The sequence below is a fragment of the Gavia stellata genome, chromosome 2 (genome assembly GCF_030936135.1).
Source record: "Gavia stellata isolate bGavSte3 chromosome 2, bGavSte3.hap2, whole genome shotgun sequence".
In the NCBI taxonomy this organism is placed as follows: domain Eukaryota; kingdom Metazoa; phylum Chordata; class Aves; order Gaviiformes; family Gaviidae; genus Gavia; species Gavia stellata.
Genome location: NC_082595.1, coordinates 83,567,872 through 83,594,060, shown reverse-complemented (window position 1 = coordinate 83,594,060; position 26,189 = coordinate 83,567,872). Strand labels below are relative to the sequence as shown.

The 26,189-nt window shown below is 37.9% G+C and overlaps 1 protein-coding gene across 1 annotated transcript in view; it reads left to right on the top strand.

The window, feature by feature from the left end:
- PHF3 (PHD finger protein 3) overlaps window positions 1–22,883 on the top strand; it is a 45,105-nt gene extending 22,222 nt beyond the window's left edge. The window contains exons 4-15 of the mRNA XM_059832246.1: window positions 1,883–2,210; window positions 6,963–7,140; window positions 9,639–9,789; window positions 9,914–10,070; window positions 11,129–11,245; window positions 13,479–13,610; window positions 14,057–14,189; window positions 14,692–14,887; window positions 16,512–16,659; window positions 18,126–18,215; window positions 18,629–18,824; window positions 19,870–22,883. Coding sequence (XP_059688229.1) covers window positions 1,883–2,210; window positions 6,963–7,140; window positions 9,639–9,789; window positions 9,914–10,070; window positions 11,129–11,245; window positions 13,479–13,610; window positions 14,057–14,189; window positions 14,692–14,887; window positions 16,512–16,659; window positions 18,126–18,215; window positions 18,629–18,824; window positions 19,870–22,052 — 4,009 coding nt within the window. The 3' untranslated portion in view covers window positions 22,053–22,883. The remainder of the gene's footprint in view (window positions 1–1,882; window positions 2,211–6,962; window positions 7,141–9,638; window positions 9,790–9,913; window positions 10,071–11,128; window positions 11,246–13,478; window positions 13,611–14,056; window positions 14,190–14,691; window positions 14,888–16,511; window positions 16,660–18,125; window positions 18,216–18,628; window positions 18,825–19,869) is intronic.
- Window positions 22,884–26,189: the final 3,306 nt, after the last annotated feature.

Sequence of the window (26,189 nt, the reverse complement as noted above, 5' to 3'; positions counted from 1 at the left end):
AGTGAGGCTGGAAATGACCTTTTTCTCAAACTGCTGGAGCTTTAAAGCTTCTCACATTCATTTTGCATCAAAATGCTGTTTACTTCAGCAGAATTCAATCCTGATTTGTTTTGGGTAAGCAAGGACAGAACATAAAGCCAGTGTGTTCTTCTTTCTTTCTCTTTGTGTTTCTAAGATCTGCTGTTAAATAGCTATTTCATCTCTTGAGATACCTGTAGTTTCTCAAATATAGTACCTGCATCAAACCATCTGGAGTGTTCATCTACAGTTCTGGTGAATGAGTTCCTCTAAAAGCATCTTTTGTAACATTTGTATGGTTTTGCAAAGTAGGTAAGTCAGCAGATAGCAGATCCTAGCCTTAATAGGAACACACATACATTAGGAATAATATTCCTTAGAATCATGTTATGAAAGAGACTTACAGGATATTAGATTAAAGAAACAGGGTTTGCAGGTCAGAGTATTTAGCTTGTTGAATATATTGCTGAAACAATCAGCATTTCATTGAATTACTTCTTAAGTCAGGTCTGTCTTCTCTGGAATTTAAAAACTAGTCATTCAGTGAACAAAGCACTCACACTTTTCATAGTACACTTGCAGTCTTTCTGGATTTTCTTCATCCAGACAATATAGACCATAGTACATATATTTAATATATTTTATGTAAGTATAAACCAAAAAACAATAGAAAAGGGGAAAGAACATAAGTGGATAATGCAAGAGCTCTTCCTGTGTCATTTGAAAGCATGTCTTTAGTAATGATGCTAGATTCATTATTATAAGAAAGGATTGTAAAAAATAATTACTACCAAGTACGTCTCCTGAAATAGATTTATTGAAGTGTTTAAACTGTGTAACTTTGAAATTCTACATCCTTACAAAATAGTTCCACTGGAAATAGTACCTGTCAGTGCAATTAGGTACTAGTGATGCCTAACGAAATTTTCAAAATGCTTCTGCAAAATAGTGAGAAATCATGGTTTTATTTTAGACCGAGTGATCCTTATAATAATTGGAAAATACTATCTGTACCTAAAGTTACTTTTACTTTCAAAATAATGAAACAGTTTAAATGACTGTGAGATGAGAAGTGTCCTTTAAATGATTCTCATTTTAGTGTTTGAAACATTCTTTAAATAACTGCTAGCTCTGAATAAAATAGCTGAGCAACACAAAAGTGGCATGTACCTTATTTAAAACTAGCCACTCAGTCACTGCAGGCTAGCCAGATGTAGTTGGAAATCAAACTCCTGGCCCCATATTCACTAGTAAAGAGCCAACTTTCTGGAAGTAATACAGTAATAATGGTCTAAGGAATGTGATGTAAAATACCAACTCATTTGGAATATCTTGATGTTTCTGTGCTGATCATATTTGTCAAAATGCTCAGACATCTCTTAGAGCTATGCAAGACTGCAGTTGATAAGTTTCTGCTATAAGGATGATGATCATATTTGAAGGAAAGCAAGGATAATATGCTCTTGCAAGAAAACTTTCTTTTCAAACAGAAGTTTACTGGTTTAGAGAGCTGTGGATTTTTGGTCGTGTCCCCCGTCCCCTGTCCGTCGTCCCCCCCCTGCCCAGTTTTTTTTAACAGTAGTCTGAAAAAATCCTGTTGGTAGGATTTGGGGGCAGGTTGCAAAAAAACATAATGAGGTTATGATACTCTCTTGGACTATTGCAAAATGGCAAAAAGCCTGTTTCTCAGGAAGATCATACCATGTCGTAAGGCTGGAGATGGATGTAAAGCTACAAAGAAAATCACCAGGTAAGAAGGAATTGTTGAGATGCCCAAATCTAAACAAGTATGGTACATTCTGCTTAAGTTGCTGTATCTTCTTTCATAGCCTGTACACTGACTTATGTCTTACTTTGTTTCCAGATTTATGGTAGGCTGTGGTAGATGTGATGATTGGTTTCATGGTGATTGTGTTGGACTGAGTCTTTCTCAAGCGCAGCAGATGGGTGAAGAAGATAAAGAATATGTATGTGTGAAATGCTGTGCTGAAGAAGACAAAAAAATGGAGTGTTTTGATCAAAGTGTACCAGATACTCAAGTGAAACTTGAAATCCATAGAGAAGAAAAAGCAGTTGAGTGTGAAAAACCGGGGATGTCGAAGCAAACACCTACTTGTAATCTAAATGTAACAACTGAGAAAACAAAGCAAACAGAGGACACTGGGAAGCACAAAGTCAAAATCTTCAGACGGGTGAGTCTTATTTAATGCTTAAAGTTCTGTTAATTTTTGGGGGTAGAATGAGTTTCCTGCTAACCCCCTGCCGTTGAAAATACCATGTTTCAAACTTTTTTGTGAATCTTATTTAAAACTTCTCCATTATTATTTTCAGAGTTACATCGTTTTCTAACTGGCTTGACTCTTTTGAGATGATATTGCTAAACTTCTCTTATATTGAGCAGTTATGTGCATGTTGTGTGTGCGTGTGCATACACCTATACATATAGGTGTATATAGAAATGGTGAAGAACTTTGTGCATTTTTCTTTCAGATTTCTAAATACTTTTACAGCACATCTGTTAATTTGCAGCATGATATAAACCACAGATCTTTTCAATATCTGTAGAACAACATGAAAGCAGTATTTTAGTTTTGATTGTTTTAACTTCAGATTAAATTTCAGGTTTACCTAGACTGGACCTGGTACTGACAAACAAAGAGGGACTGGTGGAGGACATTAAGGTTGGGGGCAGCCTTGGCTGTAGTGGTCATGAGAAGACAGAATTTAGGATCTTGTGCAGCATGCACAAAATGAGAAGTAGGATTGCAGCCTCGGACTTCAGGAGGGCTAACTTTGATATCCTCAAGGAGCTGCTTGGAGAAATCCCATGGATTACGGGTCTAGAGGGTAGGGGGTGCTCAGGAGAGCTGGATGATACTCAAGCCCCACTTCCTCCAAGCTCAGGATCGGTGTATCCCTAAGAGCAAGAAATCAGGCAAGGGAAGCAGGAGACCTGCATGGTTAAGCAGGGAGCTTCTGAAAAAGCTCAAGTGGAAGAAGGAAGTTTACAGTACATGGAAGAAGGGACTGACCATTTAGGAAGATTACAAGAATGCTGTCAAGAGTATGCAGGGATGAAACGAGGGAAGCCAAGGTCTCCTTGGAATTGAACCTGGCAAGGGATGTCATGGATGCAAAAGGAAAACTACAGAAGATGTGTGCCCGCTGTTGAATGAGACACATGCCATGGTGACAGGTGATGCAGAGAAGGTGGAGTTCCTGAATGTCTTCTTTGCTTCAGTCTTTAATGCTCCAGCCAGCCCTTGGGAGTCCCAGACTTTGGAGGTAACAGAGAAAGTCTGGAGGAAGGAAGGCTTTCCCTTGGTTGAGGAGGATCAAGTTAAGAGACCAATTAAGAAAACTGGACATGCACAAGTTACAGAATCACTATGGTTGGAAAAGACCTGTAAAATCATCAAGTCCAGCCATCAACTAACACCACCATGCCCATTAAACCATGTCCCACAATGCCTTGTCCACATGTTCCTTGAACACCTCCAGTGATGGTGACTCCACCACCTCCCTGGGCAGCCTGTTCCGGTGTTTCACCGCTCTCTCAGTAAAGAAATTTTACCTAATATCCAGTCTGAACCTCCCCTGGCGCAACTTGAGGCCATTTCCTCTAGTCATGTCACTAGTCACTTGGGAGAAGAGACCAACACCCACCTCTCTGCAACCCCCTTTCAGGTAGTTGTAGAGAGTGATAAGGTCTCCCCTCAGCCTCCTCTTCTCCAGACTGAACAACCCCAGTTCCCTCAGCCGCTCCTCATAAGACTTGTGCTCCAGACCCCTCACCAGCTTTGTCGCCCTTCTCCGGACATGCTCCAGCACCTCAATGTCCTTCTTGTAGTGAGGGGCCCAAAACTGAACACAGTATTTGAGGTGCGGTCTCCTCAGCGCCGAGTACAGGGGCACGATCACCTCCCTGCTCCTGCTGGCCACACTGTTTCTGATACAGGCCAGGATGCCGTTGGCCTTCTTGGCCACCTGGGCACACTGCTGGCTCATATTCAGCCGGCTGTCAATCAACACCCCCAGGTCCTTTTCTGCAGGGCAGCTTTCCAGCCACTCATCCCCAAGCCTGTAGCGTTGCATGGGGTTGTTGTGACCAAAGTGCAGGACCCGGCACTTGGCCTTACTAAACCTCATACAATTGGCCTGGGCCCATCAATCCAGCCTGTCCAGATCCTTCTGCAGAGCCTTCCTACCCTCGAGCAGATCAACGCTACTGCCCAACTTGGTGTCTTCTGCAGACTTGCTGAGGGTGCACTCAATCCCCTCATCTGGATCATCAATAAAGATATTAAACAAGACCGGCCCCAAAACTGAGCCCTGGGGGACTCCGCTTGTGACCGGCCGCCAACTGGATTTCACTCCATTCACCACGAACGACTCTCTGGGCTCGGCCGTCCAGCCAGTTTTTTACCCAGCGAAGAGTGCACCTGTCTGAGCCATGATTCACCAGCTTCTCCAGGAGAATACTGTGGGAGACAGTATGGAAGGCTTTACTGAAGTCCAGGTAGACAACATCCACAGCCTTTCCCTCATCCAGTAGACGGGTCACCTGGTCGTAGAAGCAGATCAGGTTGGTCAAGCAGGACCTGCCTTTCATGAACCCGTGCTGGCTGGGCCTGATCCCTTGGTTATCCTGCATGTGCCCTGTGAGCGCCCTCAAGATGAACCTCTCCATAATCTTCCCTGGCCCCGAGGTCAGGCTGACAGGCCTGTAGTTCCCTGGATCCTCCTCCGGCCCTTCTTGTAGATGGGCGTCACGTTGGCAAGCCTCCAGTTGTTTGGGACCTCCCCTGTTAACCAAGTCCATGGGTCCTGATGGGATGCACCTGCGAGTGCCGAGGGAGCTGGCAGAAGTCATTGCTGGGCCACTCTCCATCATCTTTGAAAGGTCCCAGAGAACAGGCGAGGTGCCTGAGGACTGGAGGAAAGCCAGTGTCACTCCAGTCTTCAAAAAGGGCAAGAAGGAAGACCCAGGAAACTACAGGCCAGTCAGCCTCACCTCCATCCCTGGAAAGATGATGGAATAGCCCCTTCTGGGCATCATCTCAAAGCATCTGGAGGAAAAGAAGGTTATCAGAAGTAGTCAACATGGATTCACCAAGGGGAAGTCATGTCTGACCAATCTGATAGCCTTCTACGATGGCATGACTGGGTGGATAGATGAGGGGAGGGCAGCGGATGTTGTCTACCTTGACTTCAGCAAGGCTTTCGACACCGTCTCCCACATCATCCTCATAGGCAAGCTTAGGAAGTGTGGGTTAGATGAATGGCCAGTGGGGTGGATTGAAAAGTGGCTGATAGACAGAGCTCAGAGGGTTGTGATTAGTGGCACAGAGTCTAGTTGGAGTTCTGCAACAAGTGGTGTTCCCCAGGGGTCAGTACTGGGCCCAGTCCTGTTCAACATATTCATCAATGACCTGGATGAAGGGATAGAGTGTGCCCTCAGCAAGTTTGCTGATGACACAAAACTGGGAGGAGTGGCGGACACACCGGAAGGCTGCAGTGCCATTCTGGACAGGCTGGAGAGTTGGGCAGAGAGGAACCTTCTGAAATTCAACAAAGGCAAGTGTAGGGTACTGCACCTGGGGCGGAATAACCCCATGCATCAGTACAGGTTAGGGGCTGACCTGCCAGATAGCAGCTCTGTGGAAAGGGACGTGGGAGTCCTGGTGGACAGCAGAATGACCATGAGCCACCAATGTGCCCTTGTGGCCAAGAAGGCCAATGGCATCCTGGGGTGCATCAAGAAGAGTGTGGCAAGCCGGTTCAGGGAGGTTATCCTCCCCCTCTACTCTGCCCTGGTGAGGCCACATCTGGAGTACTGTGTCCAGTTCTGAGCTCCCCAGCTCAGGAAGGACAGGGAACTGCTGGAGAGGGTACAGCAAAGGGCTATGAAGATGATTAGGGGACTGGAACATCTTTCTCATGAGGAAAGGCTGAGGGACTTGGGTCTTTTTAGTCTGGAGAAGAGAAGGCTGAGGGGGGATCTTTTTAATGCTTATAAATACTTGAGGGGTGGGTGCCAGGTGGATGGGGCCAGTCTTTTTTCAGTGGTGCCCAGTGACAGGACAAGAGGTTATGGGCACAAACTTGATCATAGGAGGTTCCATCTAAACATGAGGAGGAACTTCTTCTCTTTGAGGCTGGTAAAGCGCTGGGACAAGCTGCCCAGAGAGGTTGTGGAGTCTCCTCCTCTGGAGATGTTAAAAACTCGCCTGGGCGCATTTCTGTGCAATCTGCTCTAAGTGAACCTGCTCTCACGGGAGGGTTGGATTAGATGATGTCCAGAGGTCCCTTCTAACCCCTATCATTCTGTGATTCTATGTAGAAGAAAGTGCCTAACATTTTAATTAGGGCCATTCTGCTTTTTTTGTCTCCTTTTACTAATCAAAGTATAATTTGCAAGAGCAGCAAGATGACTTTATTACAGTTCTTTAGTCTTTTAGTATCTAGCATCGTATTAATCATAACTTAATCATCAGTAATCCTTTTTGTCTTATTTCTGAATAGTAGTATTGTAATTCTGACATGTAAGCTATTCTGTTTATTCTTGGTTTATGTGTGCTTTCTAATAATAAGTGACTTCCTGTGGATACATGGCTAAAACTGGTTAAGGGGTGTTCATTGGTATCCCTGACGTTTTAAAATAGCTGAAAACATAGTGGTTTTCAACATAGAGCTTAACTGCAAATTGCCTGTGATGTGTCTTTGACCAATATTTTGAAGAGATTGTTAAGCAATATTTGGCAGTAATTTGGGATATTGTTCAGTAACTTCTTAGTAAATATCATACGATGGTGCATACATCCAAGGAATTCATTATGCAGTATACTTAAAAAGAAAAAAACATGGGAGAAATGTGTGGTAATTACATAATGGTTCACTGCAGCGTTCAGTAGCGTGCTAACATGCGTAAATGTTTATTTCAGGAATCTGGTGATGGGAAGAACTTGTCCGAGTCCAGAGACTCGGATACTAAAAAAGGGCAACATGTTCCTGCTCGAAAAGGATCACAAACTGCTGTAATTCCTCGGCGGTCCCCTGAAGATAAAAGTGAAAAAATCAGTAAAGAACCCCTTAGTGTGGTTGAAAGGTCCATGAAATCAGGTAAATCAGGTAGTGAGATTTAAGTATGCCACACTGTAATTGACATATATGTACAATGAAGGATGATAACTTTCTTTATAGAATTAGTTTTTCAAACCACATTTCATAGTGGAAGTGATGGTGATCTGAAGAGCTGTTTGTTCCCATAATGATTATGATCTTTATTTCTCATGTCTTTTAAAATTTTATTTAGCAGGTAAATGTTTCCTGTGTAGATGTGTGAATGTTTCCTGTCTGAATGGTAGAGGATGCTCACATAATCAAGAATTAGAGAAAAAGTATACAAACACATCTCTGCGTTAAACTTTATTTCATATTGCAAAAAACTTTGAAATACTCTTCCATAAAATAATATGAAATACCTAATGTACATAAAAGTTTTATTTGCTATATAAATTATACTTTTGACTTACTGATCTCTTTTGCACAAATTGACAGTTGCATCAGCTCATTTCAAAGAGGAACATTATCTTGCAAACTGAGCCATCAGATTTTCATCTAAATTTTATTCGAAAAGTTGAAGGGAAGTATTTCCCCTCCCAGCAACCTCTGTCCCCTCCCCAGTGCCCTTCCAAGAAGCATTTTTCTTCTAAGATCATAGTAATATAAAATAGTTGTCATTTGGGACTGAAATCTCAGCAGCAAAGGTAGTGAGATTTTGTGTGAGAACTGTGTCTTTAACTCCTAAACTCAAGCTTTGAATTCTTGTCTAAAAAAAAATAATCTGCTCTTCTGGTCTTTTGCCAATGCTGATACATTCTAGAAACTCTTTTCAGTGGAAGAAAACAATTGAAAATGTCAGGGTTAAATGTAAATCTAAATGTAAGTATTTTATAATGAATGGTATCTTTTAGACTTCAAATACCTTGTTGTTCAACTTCGAAATTCTGAGTCACAAAATAATTGACATCCTTTCTAACTGCAAACTGCATGGAGTGAAATGAGTCTTTTTCATCCATGAAATAATTGAATTGTTCAAAACATATTTATTGAACTAGGGGATGACAAAAAGATTTTTATGGTGATGATTTCAGAATAGAAGTTAATATAAAAATCATTTTTAAACAGAGGGGGGGCTTGGCAGTCTCATTTAGGGCAATCAGCATAAAATTACTAAGCAGCACATTAGTCTTAATCTCTTAACTACTTTAAATTATACTTATAGTTTTATTCTTTGTTGCTAATCTTGCTCATCACTTCCCTGTGACGGGACTGTGTTTTCAGATGGTTGAAACTTTGCCAAAATGCTACTGGCATGTGGAGGTTTTCCATTTTCCCCTGACCCCCTCACGCTACTTTTTTTGAAAGGTTTTAGTCCAGTTCTTCATCCTCCTTCTGAGGAGGAGATGAACAGAAGAATATATTGAGCAAATAAAAGCATTATTAGAGCTGCTTTACTTAACAAACCTAGCATATTCATACTTGAGATCACAGCGCAGAGTGGCAAACAACTGTCTCAGGTCTGTACCACTGTGCTGATGAGGAAGGGGAAATCAGTAATTTTGACAGGGATCATAGTTGTATTAATGAAAGGGTTGATGATCCAACCACACAGTCTGCCTGATGGAAAAGAAAATCTGTTTTTTTATAGCTACTTGAAAATGTAGTTAGTTTGTTCTGATATTAATGCATTTTAAGTTGCACTCAATAGGTAAAAATAATAATAAAGAAATACTTCTTTTTGCCATCAAACAGTCAAGTTGGATCTTTATCAGTCTTCAGTTTGTTTCTTTTTCGGGAGTAGAAAGTGAGTAAATTAATATTGTTTATTTTCCATTGCTTTCATAAATAGAAGGCTACTGCTCTAAATTAGTGACATGTTCATGTGCTGAGACAAATGAGCTTTCAGTTGATATCCTGAAAATTAAAGTTTGAAGGAATTTGGGTTTTTTGCTTTAATGATTTTAATTTGATTAGAAATTTCCATTACTTACTTTATTTATGACACAAACCTTATAGAAGTCTTGTTTAAGAGTGTCTGTTACCTGAATCAGAAGCTGCGATTATAATAGTAGAAATAATTTTGATGGCTAACAGATACAAAAATGCTAAGTTTAATGAAAAAAGCTGTTTTAAAGTAAAGTTTTATATGCTTAAAGTAAGTGGTTCCCAGTATATTATTTCTCAGTTTACACATTGAAAAATTAATCTATGCTTTTACAAAAATTCAGAGTCAAAAATCCTACTTAAAAAAATCCTACTTAATCCTAATAAGCACTGGTCATCTTGGTTCGGTGTAGAAGAAAATACCTTAAGTCAAAGAGCAAAAGTCCTGTTTGTTTCTGCTCAGTTTTTTCTGGATTAATCTATGTAATACAAAATCCAAACCAAATAAGAAAAAAAAAAAACCAAACCAACCACTCTGTGAGTCCATTCCTTCTCCTTGAAGGTCAATTCTTAGCAGTTTAAAAACAAAACTTCATGACATCCAGCAACAGTAAAAGTTTATAGTGGTGGCTTGAGTAGCTTACAATTTTTAACTCTGTGTGTTTTGATAGGTGTTCATGAGAAACAAGAAATTAAGAAAAAGAAAAATGAGAAAGGATCCATTAGCGCAACACACCTGCCAGCTGTGCCAGCTTCCAAACCTTCTGCTGATCAGATAAGACAAAGTGTCAAGCAGTCTCTTAAGGAAATTTTGATGAAAAGGTAAAGATATATTATTAAATAAAATTATTAATTTGTGTTTGTAATTAATTTCTTTCAGAAGGCAGAGGAAAAAAATATTACTTTTTTGGAAGTATTTGGTAATTTCCTTTGTGTTCTTTCACAGATTGACAGACTCCAGTTTAAAGATTCCTGAGGAGAGAGCAGCAAAAGTTGCCACAAGGATTGAAAGAGAGTTGTTTTCTTTTTTTCGGGACACTGACTCAAAGTATAAGAACAAATACAGAAGTTTAATATTCAATCTAAAAGATCCTAAAAATAATGTATGTATTATTTGTCTGTTGTGCTTTACAGAAATCCTTTGTTTGCCGTAGATGAAAGGAACAGTCTTCTGTGTAGATACATGATTAATCCTTTCACAATTGATCCTGTTTGTTATTTTTACCTGTAGGTTTCCCCATCTCTTTGATGTTGTTTGTCCTTTTGTGCACTCAGTGTTCTCTGTGCTCTTTTTTGCTTGTTCCCCATCATTAATTCTTCAACTCCTTGCTCCCAGTGTACTTTTTATAGTAGGGTTTCAAAGTGTAGTGGATATAGCTTGCTTAGTTTAAGTGTTTGTTTTTACCACTGATCTGTTGTTTGGGTGTCCCTGTCCCCCCCATAACTCTTTCCTGCTTACTGCACTTATTTTTGTTTCTGTCCAGTAGTTTGTCTCACTGTGCTTTTTCATACCCAGATCTCTCAAGCTTGGTCTTCACTCTCTTTTTTGCTTTCTATGAGCCCGTTATTCAACATCATACGCACCTCCTCAACTTTTGTCTTTTGTCCTTTTATCAGTTATTCTGATCAAGTTGCTTTGTCTATACTATTTTAACAGTTAACCAACTGTAAATTATATGAACAGGCTAACTTCTGTCATTGGCTTCTCTTTGCTCATATTGCTAAGCTATGTGGGTTTTTTTTACCCTAGGAATTCAGTTTAGTCAGTCAAGAAGCATAGACATCCTCTTTAATACTAGCTGTTTTCTGCTGTGTAATACAGGGGATTTGCACCTTTACAAAAAAAAAAAGTCGGAGTTACTGCTGCAGTGGGCATAAACTCACTATCTCCTTTGGAACAACAGTTAATTGTGCATCTGGGATTAATTGTACATTAAGGCTGTATGTAGATACATTCTGTTACGTAGAATAAATGGAGCTCTGGAATTAAGCTTTTTATGTTATAAAATCTAGTACCGCTTCCTACAGTGGGAGATAATTACAAAACCACACAATCCATATAGCTATACAGAGTATGTTGTATGTTGCTTCTCTGCTTTATTTCCTGCTGTGAGTTGTTTTTGTCTTGATAGCAGTAGTTAACTTTTCTTCTTTCTTCTAGATATTATTTAAGAAAGTACTGAAAGGAGAGGTTACTCCAGACCATCTAATAAAAATGAGCCCAGAAGAACTGGCTTCCAAAGAACTGGCTGCTTGGAGACAGAGAGAAAACAGACACGTGAGATTTGTCAACTTTATGTTGTTTAGTTGACTGCCTAAGCATATTTAAGTTATGTTTTCAGGTTAAGTGAATGTAGAAAGAACAGAATGCATGTTGCACAAAGCAACTGTGACCAATCAGGAGGATCTCTATAATTTATTTAGTATTCAAAACCCAAAGGGGTTGTTAGGACAGAAGTGAAAGTAGTGTAGTAAATTCCTGAATGGGGGAAACCATGCATTTTCCTTTGCTGTGCAACTTTGTTGCTGCTTGCTCTTTCTTTCTTCTGTCTCAAGAGTGAAGGCTTCTTTGCCCTTATTTCCAACAAGATTTTAAAGCTCTAGCTGGAGCTTTGTAAGACACCAGTTTCTTAGAAAGGGAGAGAGATCTCTTTGGACAAACCAAACTGAACTGGTGTTGTTTATAACTTGCATACTGATGGGGCATGACAATTCACCCACCAAGAAGTAAACCTGAAGCTGAAAACTTTATCTGTCACTCTGAAAAGCAATCTAAAGAAAAAAAAACAAAAAACCCCCAAAAACCCCAACAAAATGTAGGAAGTTTATGAAGTTAGTTGGAGCATTACTTTTCTTGAAACAGAAAGTTACACTATATTTATAGCTATGTTGACAGTTTAGAAGGAGAAGCAGGAAGATAAGGACCTGTATTATTTTTATACAAAATGCCTTTTTCTTAGATATTACCCTGTTCATTGGGCAGTTAGTCCAATGATAGTTAACTGCAGCTGCTTAGAAATATCTGGTTTACAGCATCAAGTTTCCTAGTTTACAACATCTGGATTTGTGTTGGCAAAATCTTTGGTATTTATATGCCACTTCATAGAACTGGAAAGCACAACGTTTGGGTAGTGTTAACTGGTATGCATTTTGTGTTTGGGTTTTATGATACTAGGAATTGGGGGTTATATCAGATGACTTCCAATAAAATATTAACGAGTAGGTAGTGTAACACAGAATAGATAGAAATTCATCCTCTTGAATTCTGTGTGCTCAGAATGAAAGAACGTTCAGTGATAACTGATTCAGTACAGTGGGATGCTGTTTCAGAGACTGCGATTTGCATTGCAACATTATTATTCCTGGTTTTTCCTTTTCATTGCATATTGCAACTAAGCCTGTTTATGACTCATGACAACTTTTTGCTAGTTCCTGTGCAAAAACAGTTGTTGAATTATTCTGTTATCTCAAAGTTGTTTTGAGGGCCTAGAAGGGCATGAGAAGTTTATTTATGCTGCAGGTATCTAAAGCCCATCTTCTGTAGTACATCTTCATTACATTTTTATAAACATCAATAAAATACTGAAAACAGACCATACAAAACAGTATTCCAATGCTGTGAGGAAGAGCTTCAAAACAAAAGCATGTGCTGCTCAAAAATTACTGAAGGGTCCTAAATATTTCAGAGGTATACTTCAAAATTTCTAGAATTTGAAATGGAATACAACATGTAAAATAAATAGCAATGTATCATTTGACTGTATTTTCCATTTTGCTATTTAAGCAAGACTTTGAGACTGGTACTGACTAATTTTTTTTGAAGTTTTCCCCAGTGTGTTCAAAAGTAACTGTAAGTATTTGGCAGACAGATAAAGCAATCATGGAATCCTTGTTTTCTTATGAAACCAGGGTTAAAATATTTGGGACAGCCAACACAAACTGGTTTTGGTTTAAGAAGTAAAAATGTGATTTAAGAAGCAATTTTAGAAATAATGGTTTATGGTTTATTTTTTGTGACAGAGCCTAACAGCAGCACTGATCAGAATTAGCACATCCAGTACTTTAAGAATACATTTAAATGTTTTTATTGAGGTAGAGTGTTAGGTTTATGTACTCAAAAACAAGCTCTTGAAAAATGATACAAATCTATATATATTTATAGCATATGTTGTCCATATTATTATGGCAAAAGAGGTGATGCTTTTTTTTTTTTAATTTATCTCCTGGAAAATCAGAATTACCTATCTTTAAATTTAGTGTTGAAGGTCTGCTTTATAACTTGTTTAAATACATGCCTGATAAGTACTCGCTGCACTGTAGGTGAAGTTAGACCTTCTGCTTGTGTGTTTGCTTTATGAAACTGTTTGACATGTGCAAAATAAGAATGTATTCTTTTTTTCCCCAGAGGGTTTCCCAATTGCAGTCCTATTTTCTGTTGTTATATTTGTGGATTTCCAAATTTTATTATATGGAAGCAAATAACTAAATAAATAACTTCCTGGTTTTTACAGACAATTGAAATGATCGAGAAAGAGCAGAGGGAAGTTGAAAGAAGACCTATCACAAAAATTACTCACAAAGGAGAAATAGAAATTGAAAGTGAAACACCAATAAAAGAACAAGAGGAAGTTATGGAAATTCAGGTAGAAAAGAAAACATGGCAACACAGTGTATTTAGTTCATGGATAAACAAACTACTTTATAACTGTATTATGATTTTGTTGTTCAGATCTTTAATTTTATGTTAGTTCTGTTTTGAGTTTAATTTTTCTTTTATCCTCATTGACTTTCACTTCTGGGCCTGGTGTTTTTTTGTTTTTTCCATGTTCTGTCCGTGACTGTATGATGAATTCTGTCAATAGTAGAAAATATTCTAAATCTTACCTAAAATATGTTTAGGTATACCAATTCATTCTTTTAATGCATTTGTAGATTTTTGTGATAGCCTTTTAGGCTATCCAACTGAAGGGAGAGTATGATGTCTAAAGGGAAGAAAATACCATAAAATATTTGAACAATATGGATAGTAATATTAGGAATATTAACAGAGGAAATAAAGGCTAACTGAAATGTGTTTGACTTTTCTTAGGAACTTAACATGAAGTTGTTTGAGAAGTCAGAGGAAGCTGAAAAAGATAAAGAAATAAATGAATCTGCATCTCCAGACACCACAAGTCAACACAAAAATCATCTCTTTGATCTTAACTGCAAAATCTGCATAGGTAATTTTGAAAAGCATATCAAAATAAATACATCATGCTTGTATAATGCTTTTCAGTCATAAATATCAGTATACCTCAAGAATGTAAATAAATGGGTTTTTTTCCCTGGTTTGCTGACAAAGATGTGGAAACAGTGTTTTACTTAATAATTTATATAAGAGACAACATTAAAATGATAGGCTATTGGCATAAAGTTGTCGTCCATTTAAAATAAAAAAAGACTGCAGACTAAGAAATCCCTTTAATGGGTGTACATGCTGTTGTTGATTCCTCATTTCTTTATACCATTACAGTGGCAGTATTTATGTATAATAATGTATAAATATATACAATGTATAAATATATGCATTGTATAAATATGTACAAAATGTATAATTTCTTTATCCTATCCCACTTCAATGGCAATATGTAGTATTTTTGGTGCGTTTTTCATGTCTTCAGAGGAAGTCCTCTTTTGTTTCTTTAATAAAAAATAAAAAACATTGCAATTCATTCTCTGCAGGCCGAATGGCACCACCTACTGATGATCTTTCTGCAAAAAAAGTGAAAGTGTCTGTTGGAGTTGCACGGAAGCAGTCAGACAATGAAGCAGAGAGCATTGCAGATGCGCTTTCTTCAACATCAAGTATTTTAGCTTCAGAATTACTGGAAGATGATAAACACGACTCATCAAAATCATCATTCACACCTCTCCCAAAGTAATATAAACTGTAGAAGCAGTATTTTTAAATAAAAGATGTTATTAATCTTGTTAAGCTATTATGACTAAAGTTAATTTTTTTAATGGCATTTCATTAATCCATTTGTGTACTTGAAGTTGTACACCTCTTCTTAGGAATGGGGTTATCTGCTGGAGTAAATGATGCCGTGCATTTATATAAATAATACTACATATATTGTTATGATTACAAACATCTAATTACCACATTTTCTTTTGGGGAAAAGTAAACTACCTTACATTTTCTGGTGCAACAAGGCCTAAAAAGGCAGCTGAGTTGATACTAAAGAAGTCAGAGTATAGGTTTCATATTTGCTATTAAGGAACGTAGTACACACAGTGCTGCAATTGAATGTGTGTTTGTGTATGTGTATATATACAGCTAGAGAGTTTGAGATTGCTCTAAACAGAGCATTTACGCTGATAAATCAGGCTGGTTTCAGATCTCAAAGCAACACTTTTCTAGAAATGACAGTTAACAGCAGCACGCTCGTTGTTTTGCCATATTTGCTGTCAGCTCTCTCTTCATTTTCTTCCACACTCTACTCTGCTACCCACTAAAGAGGGAATTGCAATTTTTGAGGCTGGGGTTTTTTTCTGGTTTGAGGAAGGTGTTGCTAGAAAAACATCGACTCCCAGTTATTTAGAATTGACTGGAGTTCGTGCTGGAATTCAGCCTTTATCAGGACAGTGGGATCCTTTACCGAGGACATGGACTTTGTTTTTTGAATAGCTTGCTAAAGATTCAAAGAAATAATTTCTAGTGTAGACAGAAAGAAACATAGGTTACTGTGTTACTGTAGCAGCACATCTGGTACTACTGGTGGCTAACTTAAAACTGCTAATAGCATGCCTAGAATATGTTGATTTCAGCATTTCCCAACATGTTGTTGCGTGGCTGTAACCTTTTCCATGAGGAAACCCCCAGGCTGAGAAGCACTCTCCTGTGAAATTATTTAAGTCTTTCAGCTTATTCCTTGCAGCTGCTTTATTGACAGAACTGAGGCTTTTTTTTTGAACGGGGAAAACCTGCTGTTTTGTACAGGTGATAATACTGGAATTGGGAGGAAGCGTTCACAGAGGCTGTGGAAGTGATGCATGGGTGAGAAGAGATGAGGAGCCAGCTTGTAGGGCAAGGGAGAGGAAGGAGGATGCAGGTATTTAGGTGGTGGACAGGCAGTGTTGCAACAAAACGTAGGAGCTAGGAAAGCAGGGTGAAGATAGGCCAGCAGGCAGTATGTTGTCTTCTACCCTCCTCCCTGTGGCAGGGGAAGATGGTACTGCGTATGTAGCACCTATATGTGTTTGTGTGTCCTTTTCAGTAGCATTTAATAATTCTTGGACTAAAATTCTCCATTCTCAAACGATACAGTACTGAACTAATGTGCTGCTTGTCTGACAGTCCTTCATGTAACATATATGTACTCCACTGGAAGATGAGAAACATGGCTGTCTGCCTGTCTCTTTTCATTGACCCTCAAGTATACTTAACTGAAAAAGAAAATTCTTAATGACACGTCATTTCTCTTACAAAGAAAAATTATGATTTACATTATCTTGCATGATATATCATGTTCTAAACAAAATGTTTTTTTGTTTTTTAGGTCAGAAACACCTGGTACTGTGGAATGTGAAAGTCTGTTTCTGGCACGCCTGAATTTCATCTGGAAGGGTTTTATCAATATGCCTTCAGTGGCAAAGTTTGTTATTAAGGCTTATCCAGTTTCTGGCTCTTTTGAGTATTTAACGGAGGTATTTATATTTACTGTGAAGAATGAACAATTAATTTATTAACTTCAGCAACTTGTTTACCTTGTAGGCTAATAATAGTATAATGATGAAAGGCAGTGAAGCATGAGCATTGTACTGAGTAAAGTGTTTGTGGGAGGTTGTGGGTTAGGGTATGTATTTGTAAGTAAAGTATTTTTTGGTTTGTCCTACATGGACCCGTGGTTCATCAGGACTCAAGATCTTTGATATATTTTAAGATGTTTTGTTCTCATCTCACTGTAAAATGTTTCTTGAGGAGAGCAGCCGTGTTTCCCAAGCTGGTTTTATAAAAGCTGAACTTTTTTTTTGTTTATAATGGAGCCTCTTCTATAATATAAAGTAGCAGGGAAAGGTAGGAAAAAAATTGCTACTGAAATAACCGCCTCGGTGGTATCCATCTTCTGAATTAGATGTGAGAAAATTGTAGCTCGGTTTTGAATTCAAAGCATTAAACAAGTCGATACCAATTTTCGGAAGAGAAGTGTCTACTGGTGGTTTCTGTTGACAGTGCAAGAAGTCTCCTCATCTTCTGCCTAACAGGGTTGTTTATATTTCTTTTTGCCTATCTGGTGGCAATTCTGGTCCTGACCTTCCATTGTAAGACTAAATTGTCCCTAGGAAAAAAATTTATGTAGTGTTCTCTTCAGTGTCTGAGAGGCAGGAAAAGGATGCAACTGCTTATAGTAGCTATCTTCATGTCATAAAATAAAGATCAGAGAGCTCAAAAGGCTCAGTTTTACTTCTCGCCAGTGATGCAGGATGCATCAGCTTTCTGATTAAACGGACTTCTATTAATGTGATTGTCTTTGCTTTGCTGTAAATCTTCAGGGAAGTGCAGGACATGCAGTACCCTTTAATACTAAAGGATTATTTTACCAATATGATGTGCTTTTCAAAACTCTCCTGCTTTGTTTCAAAAAACTGGTTTTCCTTAGGTGTTCCTAAATGATTCTGAAAGTCTGTTTTTGTTGCTTGTGAATAGTGAACTCGATAGTATTCAAGAACAACTTTATGTCTATATATATATATGCATGTGTAGGTTATGTTTTCCCCTCATGATTAAGATTTTGAAAGTTTATTATATACATAGTTGTGGGGCTCTCATAGCAGTTTGATCTTACAGATAACAAGTATTTGTAGAGCACAGTACAATTACGTTTGCAGTTAATGTTACTGAAATAAATATTTTGGGGAAGGTATAGATGAACACTATTGAGTGATAACTAATTTAGTACAGATCATTGACTTTGCACTGAAAAATCTTGATTTCAATATCCAAAATTTAAATTAATTTGTTTCTACTGTTTTAACTTCTACTGATATTTAAAAAAATATAATTTCAGAACGAAAAGAATTAAATATGTTTTGAGTATATGAAACATATACTGGATGAAGGATTTACCACAATTTTTATGTTGGATTCAGATTTCTGTTGTCCTTTCTCATAGGATTTACCCGATAGTATTCAAGTAGGTGGCAGGATCTCACCTCACACTGTCTGGGAGTATGTAGAAAAAATCAAAGCTTCGGGGACCAAGGTAAGAATTTTACATATTGAAGGCTTGCTGTTTAGCATATATCCTGTTCACCCTAAAGATCTCCTCCCCAGTAATGTTAAGGGTGGGGAGGGGAATAATTACTTGGAAGCTGGCATGCTTCCCTAAAACTTGTTATTTAGCTGGCTGATAAAATGTTGGCTTTTCGGTCATGCAAGGTAATTATTATTTTTTTTTTTATACAAAATGCTTTTTATTTGTTTTCTCCAGTTTTCCTTAATTATTTTTGGCCCAGTTACTGCTCCTTGTCTCTCCTGTGTTTTAGTCTGCATTCTTGGGGAGGCTTTTTCTCCTCCTCTGAACTGTGCTTTTAAATAAAGAGCAGTCACTAAAACAATTGAAATTTCATAGGAGAATGTATCTGACCCTCTTTTTCTCTCTCTTTTTGTAAACAGGAGATCTGTGTAGTTCGCTTTACCCCTGTAACTGAAGAGGATCAGATATCCTATGCGTTGTTGTTTGCATATTTCAGCAGTAGAAAACGTTATGGTGTAGCAGCCAATAACATGAAGCAAGTGAAAGATTTGTACCTCATCCCTTTAGGTTCCTCAGATAAAGTCCCACATCATCTTGTGCCTTTTGATGGGCCTGGTAAGTACAGCTTGGAATTTGGAACTTTATTATCATAAAGCTACTTAAAGAAGTTTACAACAGAAATATAAGAGAAAATTAAATTTAAAAATGCCAGCTATTCTGTTCAAACATGTCATGAGTTTTCTGTAGTATTATATTAGCTTCCTTGAAAAGATGTTAATTTCCCATTGCAAGATTATTCTGATACTTTAAAGTATTGCTGAAAAAATTACTGTCTGTGACTTTGTTTCATGTTTACTACATTCTTCATCTAACCCAGGTGCCTTTGTAAGTTACAATCTCAGTAAATTCAGTGATGCAAGTGATCTGTGATAGCAGTCATACTGAGTTCCAAATTGATACTGTAACTTTAAAATAGTATTTCTCATTATTTGAAATGTACTAATTCCTTTTTTGTCAAGTGTTCCAAACTTCCTTAAAAAAAAAAGAGACATGAAAAGTTTAAAAAACATGTGGGCAAGGAAGATCCTGAAATGGCTCTCAATAAGAACCTAAATTATGCAGAACAAAATACAGTGAAGAGCTAGCTAATAGTACACCTTGAAACACAGTGGCTTCCTGGAATGAGGGAAGCATTTTGGAAAGTCACTCTTGGTAAATCTTTGAAGAAGTATGTCTAACACAAATTGATTGGGAGACTTTGTGGTTGCAAGTGTGCTATTTACTCTTTTTTTTTTTTCCCCTCTTGTGCTTTGCTACCACTGACTGTGTTAGACTAACATGATGTTTAACTTCTGTGCTTTTTCTTATGTGACTAGATGTCCTATATAACTGCCTCCTATTCTGTATTTGGAAGTTATACTGGGCGATATAGTACCTAAAGCAATTTTAATCTGCAACGTTTGAAGTCATAATTTTTATGTTGGAAATACATTTTTTGATTATTTTAAGTATTGTTTATGTTTAATGATGGAAATTTCAAATGTCATAAAATGAATACTTTCTATAATATATTGTAGGAGTATGGGGGTTATTTTTGTTAAAATGATTGCCTTAACCAAGACATAAGGAGATGATAAATTGCTGTTACAATTTTGTACAGGGATTGAAATACATCGACCAAATTTATTATTGGGATTGATAATTCGGCAGAAAATGAAGAGGCAGATTACTTCTGTTGCAAGTGTTGCTAGTAGTTTTGTGGATGAAGCTTCTGAAAGTACCTTGAGTAACTTGCCACCAGAGAAGAAAAGCAAGCCAAACAAACCTGAAGTCTCTCATCATGAGTTGGCACTAGAAGAAGAAGAGGAAAATGATTTTTTTAATTCCTTCACAACTGTGCTGCACAAGCAGAGAAATAAACCTCAGCAATCTAATATAGAAGATGTTCCAGCAGTTATTGAACCGTTGGTGGAAAGTACCAAACATGAACCACCAAAGCCTCTCAGATTTCTTCCTGGAGTCCTGGTTGGATGGGAAAATCAGCCTTCTACTCTGGAGCTAGCAAATAAACCGTTGCCAGTGGATGATATTCTCCAAAGCCTGTTGGGTACGACAGGGCAGGTATATGAACACAGCAAGTCAGAAGCGAGTCCCAGTGAAGACATAACATTATTAAATGAACAAGCAACCTTAAAAGAAGACAACATGGATGTTGCTGAGGTAACTACTGAAGTTAGTGAAGCAAAGACTGGTTTGGATGATCTACAAGAATCCACTAACACTACTGTCACTGTGGATGCAGCAGCCGTAGGGAGCTCAAGTTCTGCAAGAAGTGCTGGATCTTTGATAGGGCTGAGTCTTAAGGGAAAACCTCCAGATGTCTCCACAGAAGCATTTCTAGCAAATTTATCTGCTCAGTCACAGAATAAAGAAACTGAAGAAAGTAAAGAAAATGACCCAAAGCGGCAGTTATCCGACAAGGATAACGTTGCACAGGAAGTTAGAAGGACCACAAACTCCAGCTTTTCTTCTTCCTCATCAAATGCAGGGAAAAAAAACAATGAAAATAATGTTAATGTAGGCTCTGCTGAAGGTACCACTGCTAATACCTCTAAATCACCGCCATTTATTAATCTTAAGAGAGACCCACGACAGGCAGCTGGACGAAGCCAGCAGACTAATGCTTCAGAAAGCAAGGAAGGAGACGTTAGCAGAAATGATGACCGACAGAATGCTTCAGGAAATGATCAAATGGAACCAGACAATAAACAGTCTTCTGGAGAAGTGGGCTTAAACCTGTATCAGAGTGATGTGCAAACCAATGAGACGCAGTACAGTTCAACTGCAGCAAAAGGAGATAACGCAGGTGCATCACAAGCGGAAGATACCAGACACTCACAGGAAGATGCACTCATGCAAAACATTGAAACAGTGAACTCATTTAGAAGAGGACCAGCAGCAACTTCATCTCATTTTGAAACCGAAAACTCTTCTCGTTCTGAATTTATTTCCAAAGTCCCAAGCCCTATTACAAGTGGCAGCTTCTCATCTGTTAGACCTCCACAGCAGAATTTTCAGCATCCTAAATCTAATCCACCTGGATTTCAGTTTCAGGCTCCTGCACCTCATAACTTCCCTCCACAAAACAACCCTATGTTTGGGTTTCCTCCTCACTTACCACCTCCACTTCTTCCTCCTCCAGGCTTTGGCTTTCCTCAAAATCCAATGATGCCATGGCCACCAGTAGCTCATTTATCAGGTCAGCCACCACACTATGCCGGACCCATTGCACAAGGGCTACCAGTGGCTCACAAACAATCAAGATTTTTGGGGCCGGAAAATTTTTTTCAGGGTAAAGACAGTAGGAGACCAGAAAGACGACACAGCGATCCTTGGGGCAGACAAGAACAGCATTTGGAGAGAGGGTTCAGTAGAGGAAAAAATGATCAACATAGACAAAGATTTTACAGTGAATCCCATCACCAAAAGAAAGACAGACATGAAAAAGAATGGAACAACGAAAAATACTGGGAGCAAGATTCTGAAAGAAATAGACGCAGAGACAGAAACCAGGAAAAAGAGAGAGAGAGGAAGAGTAGAGAGGAAGGACAGAGAGAAAAAGAAAGATTGCGATCTCCACACAGTGATAGGGCTGCTGATGGAAAAAGCCCCCGAGAGACTAGAAATTCAGAAAAAAAGATGGAGAAGCCTAAAAGTGAAGAACAGGCTCATGAAAAAGATAAGGAGAGGGAGAAAAGCAAAGAGAAGCATAGAGAACGAGAAAGTGAAAAGAACAGAGAGAGACATAGGGACCACAGTGACAGAACTAAAAGCAAAAGGTAAAAAGATGCAGGCAGTCTTTTTAAAATCCTATTTAAATAAACTGTTAGAGTAATGTCGTAAAACTTTGTATAAAAAAGCAAAAACGCCTGCTAGGATTGTGCCATCTTTTTTATTCAGTGTTGGTGTTTTGCAGAAACAAGTCTGTGTTTTGGTACCACTCGATGTACCAATACTCATCCTTTTTTTCATTATACCAACTATCGCTAGAAGTAGGAATTTAATATTTTTAAAAATTTTACATTGCTGTATATTCAAAATTTTAAAGATTTCTTTATTAATATGCAATAAAGGCTTAGAAATTTTCTTAGCTGATGAAGTTGGCTTTAGTCAAGTCTGCAATATAGTTGCTGCCTTTGGTAATTTGTGCTCTCTTCTGTTTTAAGATGCTCTGATAATTTTAAAGGTGAATTTCATACAGTAACCTTCTTTTTAAATTGCACTGTTTTTAAAGACTGTAGCAAAGCCTCAGAATCCACACACATGTTACAACAAAATATAATATGCTCGGTGGTGTGAAGAGTTTTTTTTTAAGTTATTCAGTAGTACAATAAAATAATTCAAGTGTATTTCATTAGTTTTTCAAGTATTTCCTAAGCATCTGAAGCAGTTTGTGACCAGAAATTGGAAGGCTGAGCTGCTCGAATGTTATTGCTTTAAACTGCACTTGTTTTAATAAGAAAGCATTTTTAACCTAAATTCTTGGAAAATATGATTTGTAGTAGAAAATTCATTTCTTCCACCATTTTCCATGCTTCAAAAACTTGAATACCTAAGCTTGTACATTACTTTGTGTTTTGCTATCCTTTTTACTGTAAAATGTAAATATTTTAAGGGATATTTTGATTCTAAAATGATAAAACTTTCTCACATACTGTGTGTGTTTGATTTCATAGGTGTGAAACTGTAGGCTAAATGAATATATCAGGCTGAGTTACAGAATGCCACATTCGTTGTACACTTCATGGCTCAGTTGTTTCGAGTTTTGGGGGGCAAAGAGCGGGGAGATGGGCAGAAGGGTATTTGTACCATTGGGACTTTAGTAAATTGATATTTTGTAGTGACTACCATCTACTGATGCAAAACAAAAAGCCAAAAAAAAAAAAAAAAGGCAAACCTGAAAACAAACTAAAATCTCCTGCTCTTATACTTCTTAAAATACACTGGTCATTTTGTTGAATCTGTCAGAAACAACAAAACTATTCCACTAGATAAAGAAAAACTTAGTCTATTGTTCTGTTTTTCAGTGTTTTGTGTTTCACTTTGAGAACATGACCTTAGGTACTGATGTAGCATTTTGCACTTTGCTGTAGAAAAGCCTCTTCTTTCCAGAAAGGTCTTTCCAGTTTAACAACACAGTAGTTGTTAGTTTTGATTATGAACATATTTTAAGGTAAAATTTCATTTGGATACCTTGCAGGTAGTTTCACGGTCAAATTGACTAAAATTAAAAATCGTGCAACGAATAAAGGGAGCAGTAGACTTTTATTAAGTAATGTTTCTTAGACTCAGGGTTGAGAAGATTCATAGAGAAAAAAATCCTGTTTGTTAGAAACCTAGAAGTAATATATAAACTTCTGTAGCATGATAACATCATGTGACTGAATTAGTCTTTTCCAAATTAATTCCGTGGTCTGTATAGCAGTAGTGCCATTGAATATATCTGGTAGTATTATGCATGTGTTGTGTTGTTTAAATATTTACATCAGGGTTCTTTATACATAAAAGTGCACCAAAGCATTGTTCTGGTTTTTGGAGTAAGTTTTAAGTTGGCAGCTCTGCTTGTGAAGATTTTCTTTTGACCTGTTCAAAAGTAGTCTACTCCCGGTCCGCTGGCAATCCATCTCTCACATTCACATTCCATTTGTGCTCTCAAAAAAAAACCTAGGAGCAATGAAAATTGCAACTGTCTGTACAGAAGGGACGGGAGTGCTTTCTGCCAGAACTACCAGAAATAATTTGTTTGGAAGGAATATGGCAAACTTGGATAATGTTTACAAGTGCTTTACTACCTGCGTCTTGTGTGTAGAACCTGGAGAGAGCTATAGTAAAACAGCTCTTCAGGGAGAGTTTTGTTAAGAGTTTAAATTAACAAGCAGCAATAGTTTCCAGGATTTGGTCCTAGAATCTGAGTTAGTGTAATGGGAATAAATCCTGCCGCTACAGGAATAAAGGATGTTGTCTTCTCCATTGCCTTCAGTCACTCTCCTTCCAACACTCGTGTTAGCTGGAAGTGCTCTGATTACTTGTTACTTGTTTTACACTGAATCACTGCTCAGGCCACAAAAAGCAGTGTGTACTGATGAGGAACTGGCATTACACCAGGAGCCCCAGAGAGAACAGGATAAACCCTAAATAGGCTCCCTTCCCCAGCATCACATGGCCATAACAAGGCCCTCCTAAGAGAAACTGGAAGAGGAGAAGAATCTGGAGCCAGCTCAGATGCCAAGTGGGCTTCGTGAGCTGCCTGTTGGGAAGAGGGGAAGAAGCTCCATTGCATCAGGCTGATTGCTTGAGGGCTCAGAGCAGCTTAAGAGGATAGAAAGAACCTCACAAAGATGTTTACAGATCCTTATTAAAACATCTCTGGGTAGTTCCATCATACACACCCTCCCCGACCGCCCCCCCCCCCCCCCCCCCTTAGTTTAGTAATCTTCAAGTCATCTGTAACTGACTTGGCAGTGCATTCATTGCTACATACTAATTATGGTCACGTAGAAAGTAATGTGTGTCACCTAGTTTTACTGTGCTTATTGTCTCTGCTCCTTATCTGCTTTATGGAAAGACAAAAAACCCCACCAAAACCAGAAATAGTTATTTGTTTCTGATAGGTACCCACTGAAGACTTGTATTCAGAGAATTTCCGTGCAAGGTGGTGATGGCTTATTATATGCTTTTGAGCAATAGTAAAGTAAAAGAGGAGAAGATGGGAATTAATCACTATTATTGTTATTTACTTTTTTTACTTATACAGCAAGCTGTCGGTCAAATGAGAAATGTAGATACCATCACAAATCATTTGCTTAAGCACATTAAAATATAACTTGATTTATTTTGGTTTTATTGCTCACTAAACTAGAATATAACAGAGCTTTTTCAGAAGGAATGGAGTTTTTGCATCTATATATGAAAAGCTCTATTTATTTTGAGATTATAAATTAATGAAAAATACAGTAATGGAAATTCAATTTAGTGTGCCTAAAACATTTATCTAGTAAAATTTCAAAATCTCATTTAGGGGCATATAAACCAGAAAGGCATAGTTAAAGCAAAACAGGTCTTAGACTTTCTAGTTTTTAAGCTGTTAGGAAGAGAAGTTATTTGTAGGCAGACTGCCACATTCCACATTCCAGTTGTGAAGGGTTAAACCAAAAAGTTTTCATGTAATCAAACAGGGGTGACCGCTGCTGGAGAAAAACAGCGGGCGTATCTTATATCTGTTCAGTAATTAAGTAAAATAACCTTTTTTGCTCTTAAAAACATTCTTTAAGCGTGATATTTTTAGTGCGAAGACAAGGCTTAAGTTCTACCCTTTTACATAAATGCATACGTGATGGATAGAGACTCGGAAGGGAGGGAGAGCAACTTCATTTCCTTTGTGGCTTTAACAAGTAATTACAGATATTATGGTTTTAAAAGTTCTCATTGTGATAAACAAGCACTTTTTGCCCCAACTACCCCTTTTCCCCCACCCCCAATTTAAGTTTTTACACTTGACCTTAATATTACAAAATTATAAAGGAGAAACTCTGCATTATTATAGAATTTGAGAGGTTTGGAGAAACAGGTAAGTTGTCTGTTCTCATAAAGCACCAAACAATTAATACTGGAGTGACAGTCGGCTTTATAAGCTAATTACTACCTGTTTGCCTACAAAACTATTTCCAGCACAATAAAGAAGAAAATTGCAGACTTGCCCATTATTTTAAAGTAAATACTAAAGAGTATGTATAAGCAATTTTACAAGTAAAACATCTGATCACATTTTATGTATGCTATTAATACTCAAATTAAATTAGGGACAATTTTATGAATTGCCTGCTTATGTTGGTTCCTGAGTCTTACGCTGCCAGCTAACACAAGAAACAGGAGGAAGAAGAAATTCATCACTTTTTAAAGAGTCTTAAACAGTTTTTTCAA